Raw genomic sequence first — 13973 nt, forward strand, 5'->3', positions numbered from 1 at the left:
TCAGGGCGAACACAGTCAAACGCGAGAAAGTAATCACCAGGTAAATGTTACCTGTCTATTCTGAGGCCATCCAAATAAAATGTTTCGTTTCCCATCGCCAGACCGACCAATTTTTTTTTTTTTCAAAATGTAAAAAAAAATCCAGATTCACTAGTAGTGTAAAGTAGTGAAAAGTAGTGTACATTATGCGATAGGCATGTCATATAGTTTATTAGCCGTTATTGCGGTTATATGTGCGAGGAATAAGGAAGGGCAAAAAATACAAAGAGCGAAATGGAATAATCAGGTAGTCCATTTTACGGGAGAGATCCGGTTACTTCTTGCGAATTCATCCGAACCCAGTTAACAAAATTGCGACCACTAAAGATGAGGCAAATATCGTTTTTCAAATTCATGGGGCCAAGAAGAATTCCATACGCGTATCATTATACCAAACAGAAGCTTCTGACCAAACAAATTTAAATACTTCTTTGTGGTGAAAACAGAAAAAAAAAACTCTCCAAAGGTGAAATTTCTTGGACAAACCCAAAAAGGATACCAACAAACACAGACCAATAAAAATTGATAAAATTCTTTATTATTTCCCTTCGTACAAAACCAAATGCAGGAAAAGAAAAAACAAAACAAAACAAAACCGTTCTTCTTAGATTTCAACAAAAAGCAGTTGGCAAAATATAAAACTACAGACTTATTTAAATTTCGAAAATCCGAATCCTCAAAGAAACAAAAAGAAAAAAAAAACTTCTTTTTAGTACTCATAACAAGTATGCTTGAACACATGTAATGTACGAACTCTTACAATATTGTATGCGTTCTTTGAACGCATTTTAATCAACCCATCGCACTTGCGACGCATAAAACTCTTACTTTTTAAGAAATTTTCTTATGGTTTCTCATACAGAGAAAGGCGTTCACTAATTTCTCCCTATTCGTGTCCACAATGCCACCGACGACTCAAGACGACCAACATAAACTACAAAATTTGGCACATTTTGGTGGCGCCCCATTCATAGGCTAGTTCCATTCCTTGCCGTTTCTTGCTGTCAGCCTGTCACGCGTTTCCACTGTGTTGTGCGTCATGTGATCCACACGCGTTGGACATATAACTATCACGTGCTGGCATCATCCTTGTCATCTCCGCTGCTCACGTCACCCTCGTAATCTTTGTCTTCCTCGATCATTGGTCGACTTTGATCACGTGTCTGGACTTTACGGAGGGATGAGCGGTTGAAATGCTGAATGGAAAGCTGCAAAGATGAAGACAAGTTTATTTTGAGTACAACTGAAGACGCTCTTTTTAAAAGCGCCGTAATTTGCCCTCACGCGCAAGATACGTGCTGCATTATGCTGAACAACCAGTAAAACGAACGCCGACAAAACCGTTGCAAAACAATTTCCTGCAATCACTGCGATGGTTATACCAAACCTATCATTCCAGCAACTAATTTTGACGTTTGCAGAAAACTTCCTCTTTATTATTCCTCATTAGTACATGCAGTTGACTCGAATCAAGTTTCTGAAATCGTCCACTTTTAGTTATGACGATCACTGATTCACTAGTTTGGTATGTACGATTCATTTTGTCATAGATTGTAAAACTAAGATAATACGGTCCGACACTCCTCAGCTTTTTACAGCAAGGCGCTTAAAAGTGTGACCACCTTTAATTAATTCACATTCTTTCGTGCAACCACCATCCAATCAGAAACCAAGGATAGGTTCCAGTTGACTTCTGATTAGATTAAATCTGCACCGAAGAATGTGAATAAATTAAAAGTGGTCACACTTTTGGGCGCCTTGCTGTAACACTTGCCTGATGTTTAAGGTGAAGATCAATGACTGGAAAACTCTTATCAATCGTCTCAGTTCTTTTTAATGACTTCCGTCTGAAATAAAGGAAACAAGTATACAGATTACCGAACCAAACCAAGCACTTAGTCTCGCATACACCGCCATTTTCCATCACTTTATTAAAAGAAAAAAAATCTAGTCATCTCTGAAAAAAAACCTAGAACTGTGCATTGTAAGTAAAAGTTAAGTCAAGTTATTTACGTTTTTTGCTCGAAATTCAGAAGACTTCAATCCCTGGTTATAACGTCTTGGATTAACGCCATTCATTAAGACTTACGTTGAAGTCCAGATTCTATATAGAACAATTTTTGATTGAGTGTCGTAAAACCAAACCCAAGGTAATCACTCTGGCCAATCAGATTTATTCAATGTACACAACTTAAAAATCAAAACTCACATCTTAAAAAGGAAAACAAGATATGTAACCTATGTCGATTGGTTTTGTTTTTACTTCTGAATGGATGGCAAAGTAGCACGGTTTTTTAACCAATCACGAAGCCGCAAGGTAGTAATGCAAAACCAAAGCAAACGCGATTTACTTTCCACACTCAAGTGAAAACCTCCTTGACCGAGCAGGGAAATTGAAACTGACAGCAAACAGTCACCTATCACTGAAAAATAAATGGCCACCATTTCTTACCTATCAAAAGACTTCACAGCCTTGCCGATGTCTTGTAGACGTTCAACATCACCACGCTCCAAGCGTTCGAACAGTTTGTTTAATCTCTCGTGCGGCGGAAGAGACCCGTCACCAGGTCCATCTGCGTGCAACGCGGTCGAGGTAGGACCAGAAGGGTTGGCCACGGGTATTGGTTGCTTCTTGACAGCGTTCGCGCCGATGTAGGCTGGGATGGAGTTTGATCGAGTCTTTGGTAAAGCAGGGTTCGGGTCTTTATCAGCTGCAGATTGAATCAAACGTCAAAAAAACCTGAATGAATGAATAACTTTATTTGGGCACCACAAATATTAAGCGTCCGAAATACTTACACTACAGTATAACTGTTTAAAGTATGAGTAAATATTTTTTATTTTTTTTTTTTTTTTTTTTTTTTTTTTTTTTTTTTTTTTTTAGATTTTTTTTACAAATATTTTTTTTTTTTTCTTTTTTTTTTTTTTTTTTCCCCCCAAAATGGTTTTCCCCCCCCTCCCCATTGTGATTTTTTACTTTTTTCTTCCTTTTTTTTTTTTTTTTTTTTTTTTTTTAAAAAAAAATCTCCCAAATATTTTCCCCTTTTTTTTTTTTTAACCCAATTTTACACAAACAAACCCGATGTGACAAGGAAGGGTTTTGAGATGGGAAAAATAGTGGAAGCTGTAACTCAGGAACCAGAACCAGATGATCCTATTGAAGCAGATAATTAAGCCACTTTGAGCTCCAAAGATTTTAGCTTTCCTTTGCGGAGCGAACTCTAGTTGAGACACGGCTTGAAATACGTAACGGCTTTGATAGTATATTTATGTTATTTTCGCGTCGGTTTATCTGTAAAACCTTGAGGGTGCAGTAAGACCATTTTCACAGATGTTGTTTCAGTCTAATTCGTGTTTTGTAGGCGTAAATATTAAGCTTTGTTTCAGCAAAGTGTCCAATATTTTTGTCCGAAATTTATCCGAAATCAAAAACAGTGTCCGAAAATTGCTTCTAACGAGGCGTCAATGCTCAACATCCATACATCCATTAAACAAATAGATCCCGTTCATATCTCAGGCCAGGAGATGAAAAGGTCCTGGAAACTAGTTTGTTTCTGTCCAAGATGGTGACCACTCCACTTACCTTGTTTGTATGAGCTGTAATTGCTGAAACTAAGTCTCTTTGTCCGAGCATTGAAGCTGATACCTTCCGCTTGATCCAGAGCACGAATGACGTCATCGCGCTGCCAAAAAAAGAAGAAACCAAAAGCGAAACACAGTGACATACTTTAACTATTGCACCTCTAAAACTGTACTTCCTGCATACTTTTATCTACGTGAAAGTCTTCATGTCGATACTGTGCTTTGTGCGACATCCTATCAATCAGGAGAAAAGCCAAAACAATCGCGAATTGGCTCGCCCGCGTTTTCCCGCCTTCCGTACACGTTCATGAATTCCCGCGCTTTCCACGAGTTGCGTGCTTCTGTAACGGATTCTGATTGGTTAACTGCACTATTAGAGAAGGTTCTGGCTGGCCAGATGTGATTACAGGTCTCTTTGTTTTGGTTTTCGAGATTGAAAACAGCTCTTAGGCTGACAAGTACTAAGTGCTGCAACTTTATGAATATTTTCTTCCTATGTGTTAGGTTGGTATTTTTTGTTATTAAAGAACACAAAGGAGCTAGCAATTGATCAGATTTTGCTCGCTCAAGTTAAAAATACATGTATCTCCTTCAGAAATCTTTACGGTTTAATGTTCGTACATGAGCATACTGTAATGGTGTCAGCTCTCGCTTGTTCCTTACTGTCACCGATGCGCCATTCTCAAGCAACAAAATAACAAGTTTGACGAAGTTAAACCTGAAGAGAAAGACAAGAAAAAACATTAAAACTGTGAATAGCTATCAACAGTAGGAACCAAGAGGTACACAGCCCCGTACGTTATCGAGAACAATTTATCAGTGTTTGTGTCCAAAGTCAGAATAAAACCATAATTATTGATCTCTTTATATTACGTTGCTCAGTTCTCCATCTACATTCTTAAAAGGTAATAGGAGAGTAAGTGGTATCCGAAGTCGTGTCGTAAGGATGTCGCTCGTAAGCAAAACAACGGACCAAAATCGTTACCAAGAAATTCATAAGCTAAAACAGCGACGCTTTACCTGGCTGCTTCGTGTAATGGAGTGTTTCCACGGTCATTCGTTACATCAATGTTGGCTCCATGCTATATCACGATATGAACAAAACACATGATTATTAGCTTAGCTTGCGAATGCTGTAGGCCTGTAGCCCTGTTTTCGCTTTCTATTAGTCACCTCTCTCTTTACGGACACCTCTATAAGACGGACACCTCTTAAAGACTGACACCTGCTGTTGGTCCCGTCTCAGCCATTTTACTGTAGCAAAACTCCCTATAAGACGGACATCTCCCTTAAACGGACAGTTGGCAGTTGGAGCCGGTCCCGACGGTGTCCGTTTTAGAGAGAGTTGACTGTAGTTAGAATGCGTTCAATAAACCGCTGAAACATGTTCTCATCCATCAAAGGAAAGATGTTTCTTTGGTCAATCAGGAAAAAACCCATCGCAGTCGTAATTGGGATTTACAGTAGATTTACTGCGCTCGCCGCCGGTTGCACGTTTTCCCGCGCTTCTAACTGGTTGCTAACGTGTTTTCTCACCCCTGTTTTGTCGCAGTAGTGGGGAATACGGCTCAATACAAAAATCCAGTTTTTGCACATAAACGAAGTAACATAACGTATTGTGTTTCTGGACGAAATACTGTACTGGAAAGACCCTCTCCACCGAAAAGAACACACAAATACCAGCAAACGTTATGAAGAATGAAAAATGCAAAGTTCTATGAAAAGGAACACAAAACAGCATTTCACCGTACCCCTATGAGGACGCTGGCGGGATCCAGATGTCCAGTAAAGCAACACAGGTGTAAAGGAGTATTTCCTTTGTAGTCTTTGATGTTAACTTTGGCTTGATGACTTAACAGAAGGCCGGCCACCTAACGGAAAGTTAAAATACATCAAAGTTTAAAAAAATTGAGGTTTCACTGTAATGTGCTCGTTAGCGACGACAAGATTATTGGATAACAGGCATGGTTGCCACACAATTCAATTTTCAAAATTCCCTGACTTTTCCCCGATTAAAGTAAAATTTCGTCCACCAAATAAATACAAAATGTTAGATATAATAGCGGCCTCAGGCCTCCGCTTCCAAAAACCAAATCGCTGAGATCACATTGTGTTGACCTGATGTTTCTTCCAGCCATCAGTGGTATAAAATTCGAGGTATTATAATTTCAATTTTCAACTGACTTTCCTTCAAAATGCCAATTTTCCCTGACTCAAAATAAAATTCCCTGACTTTCCCTGACCGTCAAGAATTTTATTCTTCCCTGATCAATTTCCTGACCTATGGCAACCCTGACAGGAGAATAGAAGACACAATGGCCAGACAAGGCTTCTCCTTGATCGAGCATAGACTGTTCACAGTCCCCTTTTTTTCCGTGAAGTCGTAGAGATCAAACGTTGAGTTCGACGGGCCGCCATCGGGCATTCTGCACACTCCCCAGTTGTCACTCGCGTTCATGAACCAAGATGGCGGCCCGTCGAACTCAACGATCGATCTCTACGACTTCACGGAAAAATAGGGGACTGTGAACAGTCTAGATCGAGCAAGGCAACATAGAGTGACAGTTCCCAACCATACTCTGGGATGATTGTATTGACAGGCAAAATGAAGCGGTGCTCGCATCTGGGTATAATTCTTCACATCTGCCTGAGCTCCTTTCCGTAACAGAAGGGTTGTCATTTCTTCGTATCCTCTGATGGCGGCTACATGAAGCGGCGTATTTCCTTCGCCATTCCTCACATTGGGATGGATGATCTTCTCCGCTGCTTCGCGAGATCTCTGAAAAACAATCATAACAAAGACAAGCGCATTGGTGCTTGGAAATGTTTCTGCTACTATTTGATATTTAAACAGGGTAGACCCTTCTGTTGCAGGACTGGTATCAACCACGTATAACATAAAATAAAAGAAAGTATAATACCCTGAATTGAAAAAAGCTAAATACTTCTAAAAGATATCGCTAAAATGTTTAATCAATTATATAGCGTAAAAAATGTAATACGGGTCTAAAAAATTAGAATTACGGATTAAAATACCCTATAAATAAAAAGCGGAAACAGCCTGGAAAGGTTTCATGGGTGGCGGTAAAGCCTTAATGTTCGTTGGGAGAAAGTTCAAGGTAAAAACTATCGCTACTTGAGAAGAAACACCTTTTATCTACACTCAACAGGTATTTAAGATTAACTTGAATCGATTTTTGGCGTTCTTTGTCTTAATTGCTGACCTTGCTTTATAAACGAACAGTCTAGTTGTAGCAAATGGAACAGAAATTTACAGTCATTCCGAAAAAAACGGGAAAAGGGGAATAGCTCGGAAGGTATTCCATTTTTTCGAACATTGTCTAGTGGGAAGGACCGTTCCATTTTATTTTTTACTGGAACAACTGGCTTCCCGATACAAATGGAAAGCGCTCTTGGTTCCTGGTCGGGTTATTTATTGTCATTTCTGGTCGGGTCATCGTGTTGTATTATTGAGCGGGACACTTACCGTAATGGCTCGATTTAGCGCCCTCCTTCCAATAAGCGCCCCTTCCGAATAAGCGCCCCCCCCCCTCCCTTAGAATGTCTTTGTGTCAATAAGCGCCCCTATTCCAATAAGCGCCCCATTCTAATAAGCGCCCCCATTCTTATAAGCTCTCCTATTCTAATAAGCACCCCTATTGTGGATAACTGCCCCTACTGAAGTCATCGACGTCGAATAGTACCGTACATGTATATATTTACTGCTAAAATAAAGAATTCTTTTTAAAATAAGTGAACTTTCAACAATTTGTTACTGTTACAGTTTCTGTTATTGCTAGTTATTTTAATATTTGTTAAAGTTTTGTTTTGAACATTTGGTTGTTTCTCAAAAAATTAAATAAGCGCCCTGTCTTGAATAAGCACCCTCCCTTGAGGTGCCACAAGTAAATAAGCGCCCCGGGCGCTAAATCGAATCATTACGGTAACCTTTTACCGTACTCCCCTCCACCAAGGTGTATAAATGGCTACCAGTGAATTAAATCCTGAGGATAACTCTGCGATGGATTAGCATCTAGGACAACTAGAAGCATTGTTGTTCCCTGAATGATTCGGATGAACTGCACTGCTTCTTAGTCGTCCTATGCTACAAAACCTAAAGAATACAGCAGTGATAAAATTCATTCTTCAAAGGCGAAGCCAGGCGAAGTGAAGACAGCCGAAGGCGAAGTGTCGATAAGTGAAAGCGAAGACAAGACTTTCATCGGAAGTTACAACACATCCGCGGACATTCCAAGAATATTCAGGCACTTTTGGGGTCGTCCTGGTTAAGTAAATTGCATTTTTAATTTGGATTTACGTCGTAATTATTGTTTAATTAACCGACTCCTTGTGTTGTCACAATTTGTTCACAATTCGCCAGTTGATTCGCCTGTCAAGGTAGTTTATTCGCTTGTGGCGAAGTTTCCTCGATGCGATACGAAGTTTTTAACGTAAATGTAACGCAGTGTGTTTATTTAAATAAAGTTTTTGCCTAGGAGAGTTTGTCGCCAGTAATTTTTCTTTTTTACATGTATATTATTGAAATAGCGAATTCGCTTGTAAAGCTATGTGCATTTGCAGCTTTCAGGTTTTCTCGCGCGGTTAACTGCAGCTGTTGTATGTCAAAGGTTATAAACTGGAAAAATCGGCGTAAAGTGTTCTTGAATAAGCACCCTTCCTTGAGGTGCCACAAGTAAATAAGCGCCCCGGGCGCTAAATCGAATCATTACGGTAACCTTTTACCGTACTCCCCTCCGCCAAGGTGCATAAATGGCTACCAGTGAATTAAATGCTGAGGATAACTCTGCGATGGATTAGCATCTAGGACGACTAGAAGCATTGTTGTTCCCTGAATGATTCGGATGAACTGCACTGCTTCTTAGTCGTCCTATGCTACAAAAACAGGATATAAACTCTCCCTAGAAGTGGAGCAGACCTGAACAGATGTTGCTATGTTCGAACGCTTGCTTCAGTCTCGTGGCATATTAACCATTTGACGCTTCGTGCGTCGACCCTTCAAGGGAAATGGTGAAAACTATTGTACTCAGACTAGCCTGTTCCAGGCTTTCGATAGTTGGGGGAGAGCGAAAAACCCGTGCGAACGTGAGAAAAAAACGAGCGGGACGCTCACCTTCTTCCCCTCTCGTTTTTACCTCGCTCGCCCGCGTTTTCCGCTTTCTCCTTCAACTACCGAGAGCCTGAAACAGGCTATACTCAGACAGGACCCACAACTTGGCAAAAAACAGATGGTCTATTTATGTATCCCCCCTTTCCCACCTTAAAAGATGGTGTCTTGTTTGTATAGTCCCCACTCATTTAAGAGTAGAAGCTAAGAAAAAGATTAAAACCTCCTTGTGCCATTTCTCCAGCATTGCAAGCTTCATGCACACTTAATATGAAAGTCACAACTCGAATTTTGAGGACAATAAACTTTGTCCCGTTTGACTAATCAGACAGTTGATATCTTGCATAGCCCCCCTACCCCAACACAAGCCGTGGGCCTCGTCTTTAGTATGACAACTTCCCCAAGTATTATAAAGATTTAGAGGCGTCCTGTCACGTAATACCTTCTGCCACTTGCTGCATTTGTCACACTGACATAACGGATGACAGAGGTCTTGGTCCGAGCGAGGCTGCTCGCCCGAGTCCTCCTCGTCTTCTTCGTCATCACTCAGACCAAGTTTATATCGAACCTGACAGAAAGGAAGTAAATAATATACACTTAATGACGGTTCCCGAGGGAAACAGCTAATTTTATTCAAGTTTAAAATATTCACGATTCTGATGATGCGAGTTTCTCTAATTTCAGCTGTTATTCTCACTAAATCAATCAGACATCTATCTACATTTACTTGTGCCTAAAGGGGCCGTCTGTTTGGTCACGCACAGTTAGCAAAGCGCAGAAATTCTTACCAATTCCACATCACCGTCGGCAATTGTCCGAATGAATCGGTCAATCTAGGAATGAAAAATACAAGATAAAAGTCTCGGTGATTGAAAAATAGTTACTGCTTTACAACTGTGAAACAGAATCAAAAATTACAAATAACAGAGAAACAGAAACAGAGACAGAAACTCCAGATTCCTGTGCAATTTTTGAGATAAACTAATAATAAAGCCAGGGTTCGAGCCAGGATCCGAGCTAGGATCCTAACCCTGTTATAAAAGCTAACCACAAACAACCCAAGCTAAAGTAGGCTAACCGGAGTGCTATTCAGGCTAACCGGAGCGCTAGTTAGGCTAACCGGATCCTGGCTCGGATCCTAGCTCGAATCCTGGCTCGGATCCTGTCTCGAATCCTGGCTCGAAGTTTAGGTATCGTCGAAATTTTTGTTAGTTATAGAAAATGTTTGAAAGAAGCTCACCTCTCTGGTTCTTTCTTGATCCTCTGAAACAGTGTTTGAAAATTCATCGGACTGAATAAGTGGACTCTCTGCGATTGAGTTGGGCTAGAAACAAAACACGAAAGTTTGTAATTCTCCGTATACACCTAATTGAAGAAACGTTGACCTTGTGAAAACCATAAATCATGAACGGTATGACCCGACGGTATTCTGGGTAGACAGCCTTGGTAAGCTTAGTAATGTTCCTTTTATTGACAATCAAGATATTTTCTTTCTTTAAGAACCTTAAGAGCATGATTTATGCAACCTGTCTGTCATCATGTTTATTCTGTCACAGACGACGATTCTTTTTTCGATTTCCCAGTAAACATGGTCGCATCGTTCATGGTTTATGCTTTTCATGGGTCAACGATTCTTCAATCAGGTGTATACACAAGGAAGACACATCAACTAGCACACTAAATTGTCATGCAGGAAAAAAGAAAAAACACTGTTTTCTTGATCAATTAGTTTAAAAAACAATATTATTGATTTCATTTGGTACTTTATACATCTTTTCTCGTGTTTTTCCAACAATTTTACGTTTTCCCGCGCCTTACGTTGGTTACTTGTCTTTGCAATGGTTTCATGTTTTCCCGCGCTTGTGAGTTACACGAATTCCCGCGCTTTCCGTCGGTTACCGTACATGTTTTCCCGCACTTGTGAGTAACACGAATTCCCGCGCTTTCCGTTAGGCAAACGTTTTCAAATTGTTTCCGCGCGACTTCGAAATATCGATATTTAAAGCCGTAGCTTGATTTTTATCATGTTCAAAGATAAGGTTTAGTTAGGGTTAACTTGCCTACCACTAATTTCAGGACAGTTTAGACCAAAAATCTGCAAAATCCCAGTGACATAGTCCCTTTAAGGTAACGACAGTCACTGCAAGGGAAACTGCATGTACAATGAGAAGGAAAGTTTGCTACTTACCCTCCCCTCAGGATAAGATGTTGTCGCCTGTTCTTGTTCTTCGCTGGCTGCTGCTATAGCTTCAAGGAGTATTTCAGTCACCTGTTAATCAATATCAAATCAAATCAAACGAAACATAAAACAAAATGGACCAGATTGCATGATTTGCGACCTATTGACCTAACATATATATAAATGCACCACTTGGTAAATGTAGAACAGAACACCGCCACATATTATTGTTTGATACCTGTTTGTTGTGAGAGCTGTCCAATGGAGTTGCTTTATCTTTATTTCTAGCTTCCAGAGAGGCGTCTTTCTCCAGCAGAACGCGAACTATCTCAGCTGAAAATATCAAGAATAACGAGGGTAAACCACAGACAGACAGACAGATTGATTGATTCGCTTTTATTTTAATACCGATAAACGGTAATTTCATAAGTTTGAAAACTTCTTACGTGAAAGACGTATTGAAACAGAAGTAAATACACTAAAAATTTGTACAAATAGTAAAATCTAGTCAACAGTTTGCTTGCCTACTTGCCAGATTTCCAGACAGACAGACAGACAGCGGGGCGGACAATCTGACCGACCGACCGAGCATACGAATTCAGTACGTCGAATGAATGAGCAAACGTAACAATGAAGAATTCCTATATGCGTTGTTCAGTCGACAGACTTTAATAACGTAAGAAAAAAAGTAACCCAAGTCTAATGAAGAGATTGACACTACTCAAGTGATTGACTTACCATAACCCCAACGAGAAGCTAAGTGAAGCGGCGTGTCTCCTTCGTCGTTGGCAGCGTTCACCTTCATCACATTGACTCGCTCATCAAAATGGATCAGTACATTCGTGCACTGCAAGGAAAAACCCAAGAGATGTCTGTTATCAGAAAACAAAACTTAACCGCAAGTGCATTGAAGACTGGTTAGGGTATTGGAATTCTAAATAAATACAAGACTTGCAACGACGAATTTAACCGCTCCCCCCCCCCCCCCATTCAGTTTGACTGCTTCTTGCAAATTTAAACCTCCCAAAAATGTTGCATTAGGGTATAGATAATTGACCTATCGCTCAACTCGAAATATAAACACGTTTTTATTTACCTTTTCATGTCCATTAGCGGTGCATAAGTGCAAAGGTGTATTACCATCGTTATCGGGTGCGTTGACATCAGCCTTGTAATGCAGGAGTACCCACTGTAAGGAGAATACAACCAAATTAGAAACACACATAGCGACTTAGCAATGACACTTGGCTAAATTTAACCTGAGATCATGCCCTCCCTCCCTACTTATCACTCCCAAAAGGACGCCTGATCGCAGGTTAGGCTAAATTAGTCTTGTAAATCCACAAGCAATTTTTTTTAACCAATGAGGGAGACGTTTATCTTATCAGCCGTCACCAAGCGTGACGTTGATCACGTGACTTTTCCCGCGCTCTTCACGAGTGGCGCGCACTACTCGAGTCGTGATTGGTTCACTACATTTGAGTGTCGTAAAACCAAAACCAAAGTAACTAATCCGGCCAATCACAAGGGACACAGACAATCTAGTGAACCAATCAAAACTCAAAGCAAATACATGAAGCTGGCACGAAGCGCGGGAAAACGTGCGAGAGCGAGTCACGATTGGTTTTGGTTTTAGTTCTGATTGGCTGAGAAAGTGGCCCGAGATTTTTAAGCCAATCACTAAGCGTAGTAATGCAAAACCAAAGCAAACGCAATTTACTTTCGACACTCAAGTGAAAACCGCTTTATTTTCAGCTGCTGTGATTGGTTTGGGCGATTTCTTTCATTTGGTTTAAGTTTTATAACAGTGGGACAAATATTTCCAACTTACTGCAGCACCGCCGTGTCCTCGCTGACAAGCCAAATGTAAGGCTGTTGTACCGTGATAGTCCATAGCATTCACTACAGCTCCTCTTTTGATCAGTTTGTACATCAAGTTAGAATGACCTGTTTATTGTAATTAAAAAACACCACAATAAATTTCCATGTGTTCCTATCGGTGACGAAGGAACGAATGCGCGGTTAAATAGGAGAAGCTGGAACGCAGAGAGTTAACTCAAAAAATAACCCAGGAATTTTCTTCTGATGATTATCCCTAGAAAGTAGATCGAGGGCCACAAAAGGCAAAGAAAAAGTTTTGACCTCGGTGGAATTCGAATCCACGACCTCCAGATTAGATCACCGTTGCTCTACAGACTGAGCTACGAGGCCAGACGGGAACAAGTCGTGGCAAGGCAGATATTTGAGGATTAACTATACAGTAATTTTAAGTGCTGAAACTAACCCAGGAATTTGCTTCTGAGCGTTGATGACAGGTCTAGAAACTAAGTCACTCCGCCACAAATAAACAGTTGCAGTTTACACAAACATAAAACACTTTCGTACACACCGTATTCAGCTGACACATGTAGAACTGTTCGTCCAAGGTCGTCTCTTGAGAACACTGTCACGGCAGACGGATCATGGCGTTTCCTGCAAATATAACAATGCTGTTCTTGAAGGAGCTTCGTCACAGGCGGGCCATCTTGAAAAATAGGGCCTACAATTTTAATTTCAAGTGCTTGACTACAATCCCTCCCAATCTTTCCCAATATAAGTCATCCTTGTTCCTGTCTGGTTTAATTTTGCATCTCTGGTGTTTTTCTCCCTTAGTAAACTATTATTTAGATGCCGTGTCGTTTGGTTTTAGGTGACTTTGCACATCGTAAGCAAAATACTAAATGAAGGCGTATGCTGAGAAATTTCAAGTACGCCATTTGTAATCCCTCTTTGTCTTCTCTGGTCTAACCGTGTGAATACGAAAACCGTGAACACGTTTGTTATACTTTGGAAGCGAAAGAAGAGAAAATAGTAGACGAATTATTAGAAAAACATAACCAAGTGGCTCCATCACTATTCGTTTGTTAATATTTCCTGCAGTCTGAGCTGTCATTCGACGGCTTCTACAAAAATTTACATAGGCAAGTTAATAAGTGTTCACGGTTTTCTGATTCGCGTTGTAATCATCCTTGTTTATTTTTGCTTTATTTTTATACCACCTCTTTAATG

At 40.3% G+C, this 13973-nt stretch overlaps 1 protein-coding gene across 2 annotated transcripts in view; it reads right to left on the bottom strand.

Moving 5' to 3' along the window:
• Positions 1-557: 557 nt before the first annotated feature.
• Positions 558-13973, bottom strand: part of LOC144649328 (ankyrin repeat domain-containing protein 27-like) — an 82975-nt gene continuing 69559 nt past the window's right edge. The window contains exons 18-34 of one of the 2 annotated variants that reach the window (XM_078508816.1): positions 13315-13397; positions 12757-12872; positions 12022-12114; positions 11664-11772; positions 11164-11258; positions 10935-11015; positions 9987-10070; positions 9535-9579; positions 9189-9314; positions 6200-6400; positions 5373-5492; positions 4642-4703; positions 4243-4339; positions 3623-3722; positions 2492-2750; positions 1814-1886; positions 558-1247 (exon numbers count right to left, since the gene is read on the bottom strand). In XM_078508816.1, the coding sequence (XP_078364942.1) occupies positions 1110-1247; positions 1814-1886; positions 2492-2750; positions 3623-3722; positions 4243-4339; positions 4642-4703; positions 5373-5492; positions 6200-6400; positions 9189-9314; positions 9535-9579; positions 9987-10070; positions 10935-11015; positions 11164-11258; positions 11664-11772; positions 12022-12114; positions 12757-12872; positions 13315-13397 (1882 nt within the window). In that variant the 3' untranslated portion in view covers positions 558-1109. The remainder of the gene's footprint in view (positions 1248-1813; positions 1887-2491; positions 2751-3622; positions 3723-4242; positions 4340-4641; positions 4704-5372; positions 5493-6199; positions 6401-9188; positions 9315-9534; positions 9580-9986; positions 10071-10934; positions 11016-11163; positions 11259-11663; positions 11773-12021; positions 12115-12756; positions 12873-13314; positions 13398-13973) is intronic. The other variant, XM_078508814.1, reaches the window with a different exon arrangement.

This window comes from Oculina patagonica, chromosome 4, assembly GCF_052425735.1.
Source record: "Oculina patagonica isolate OP01 chromosome 4, crgOcupat, whole genome shotgun sequence".
In the NCBI taxonomy this organism is placed as follows: Eukaryota; Metazoa; Cnidaria; class Anthozoa; order Scleractinia; family Oculinidae; genus Oculina; species Oculina patagonica.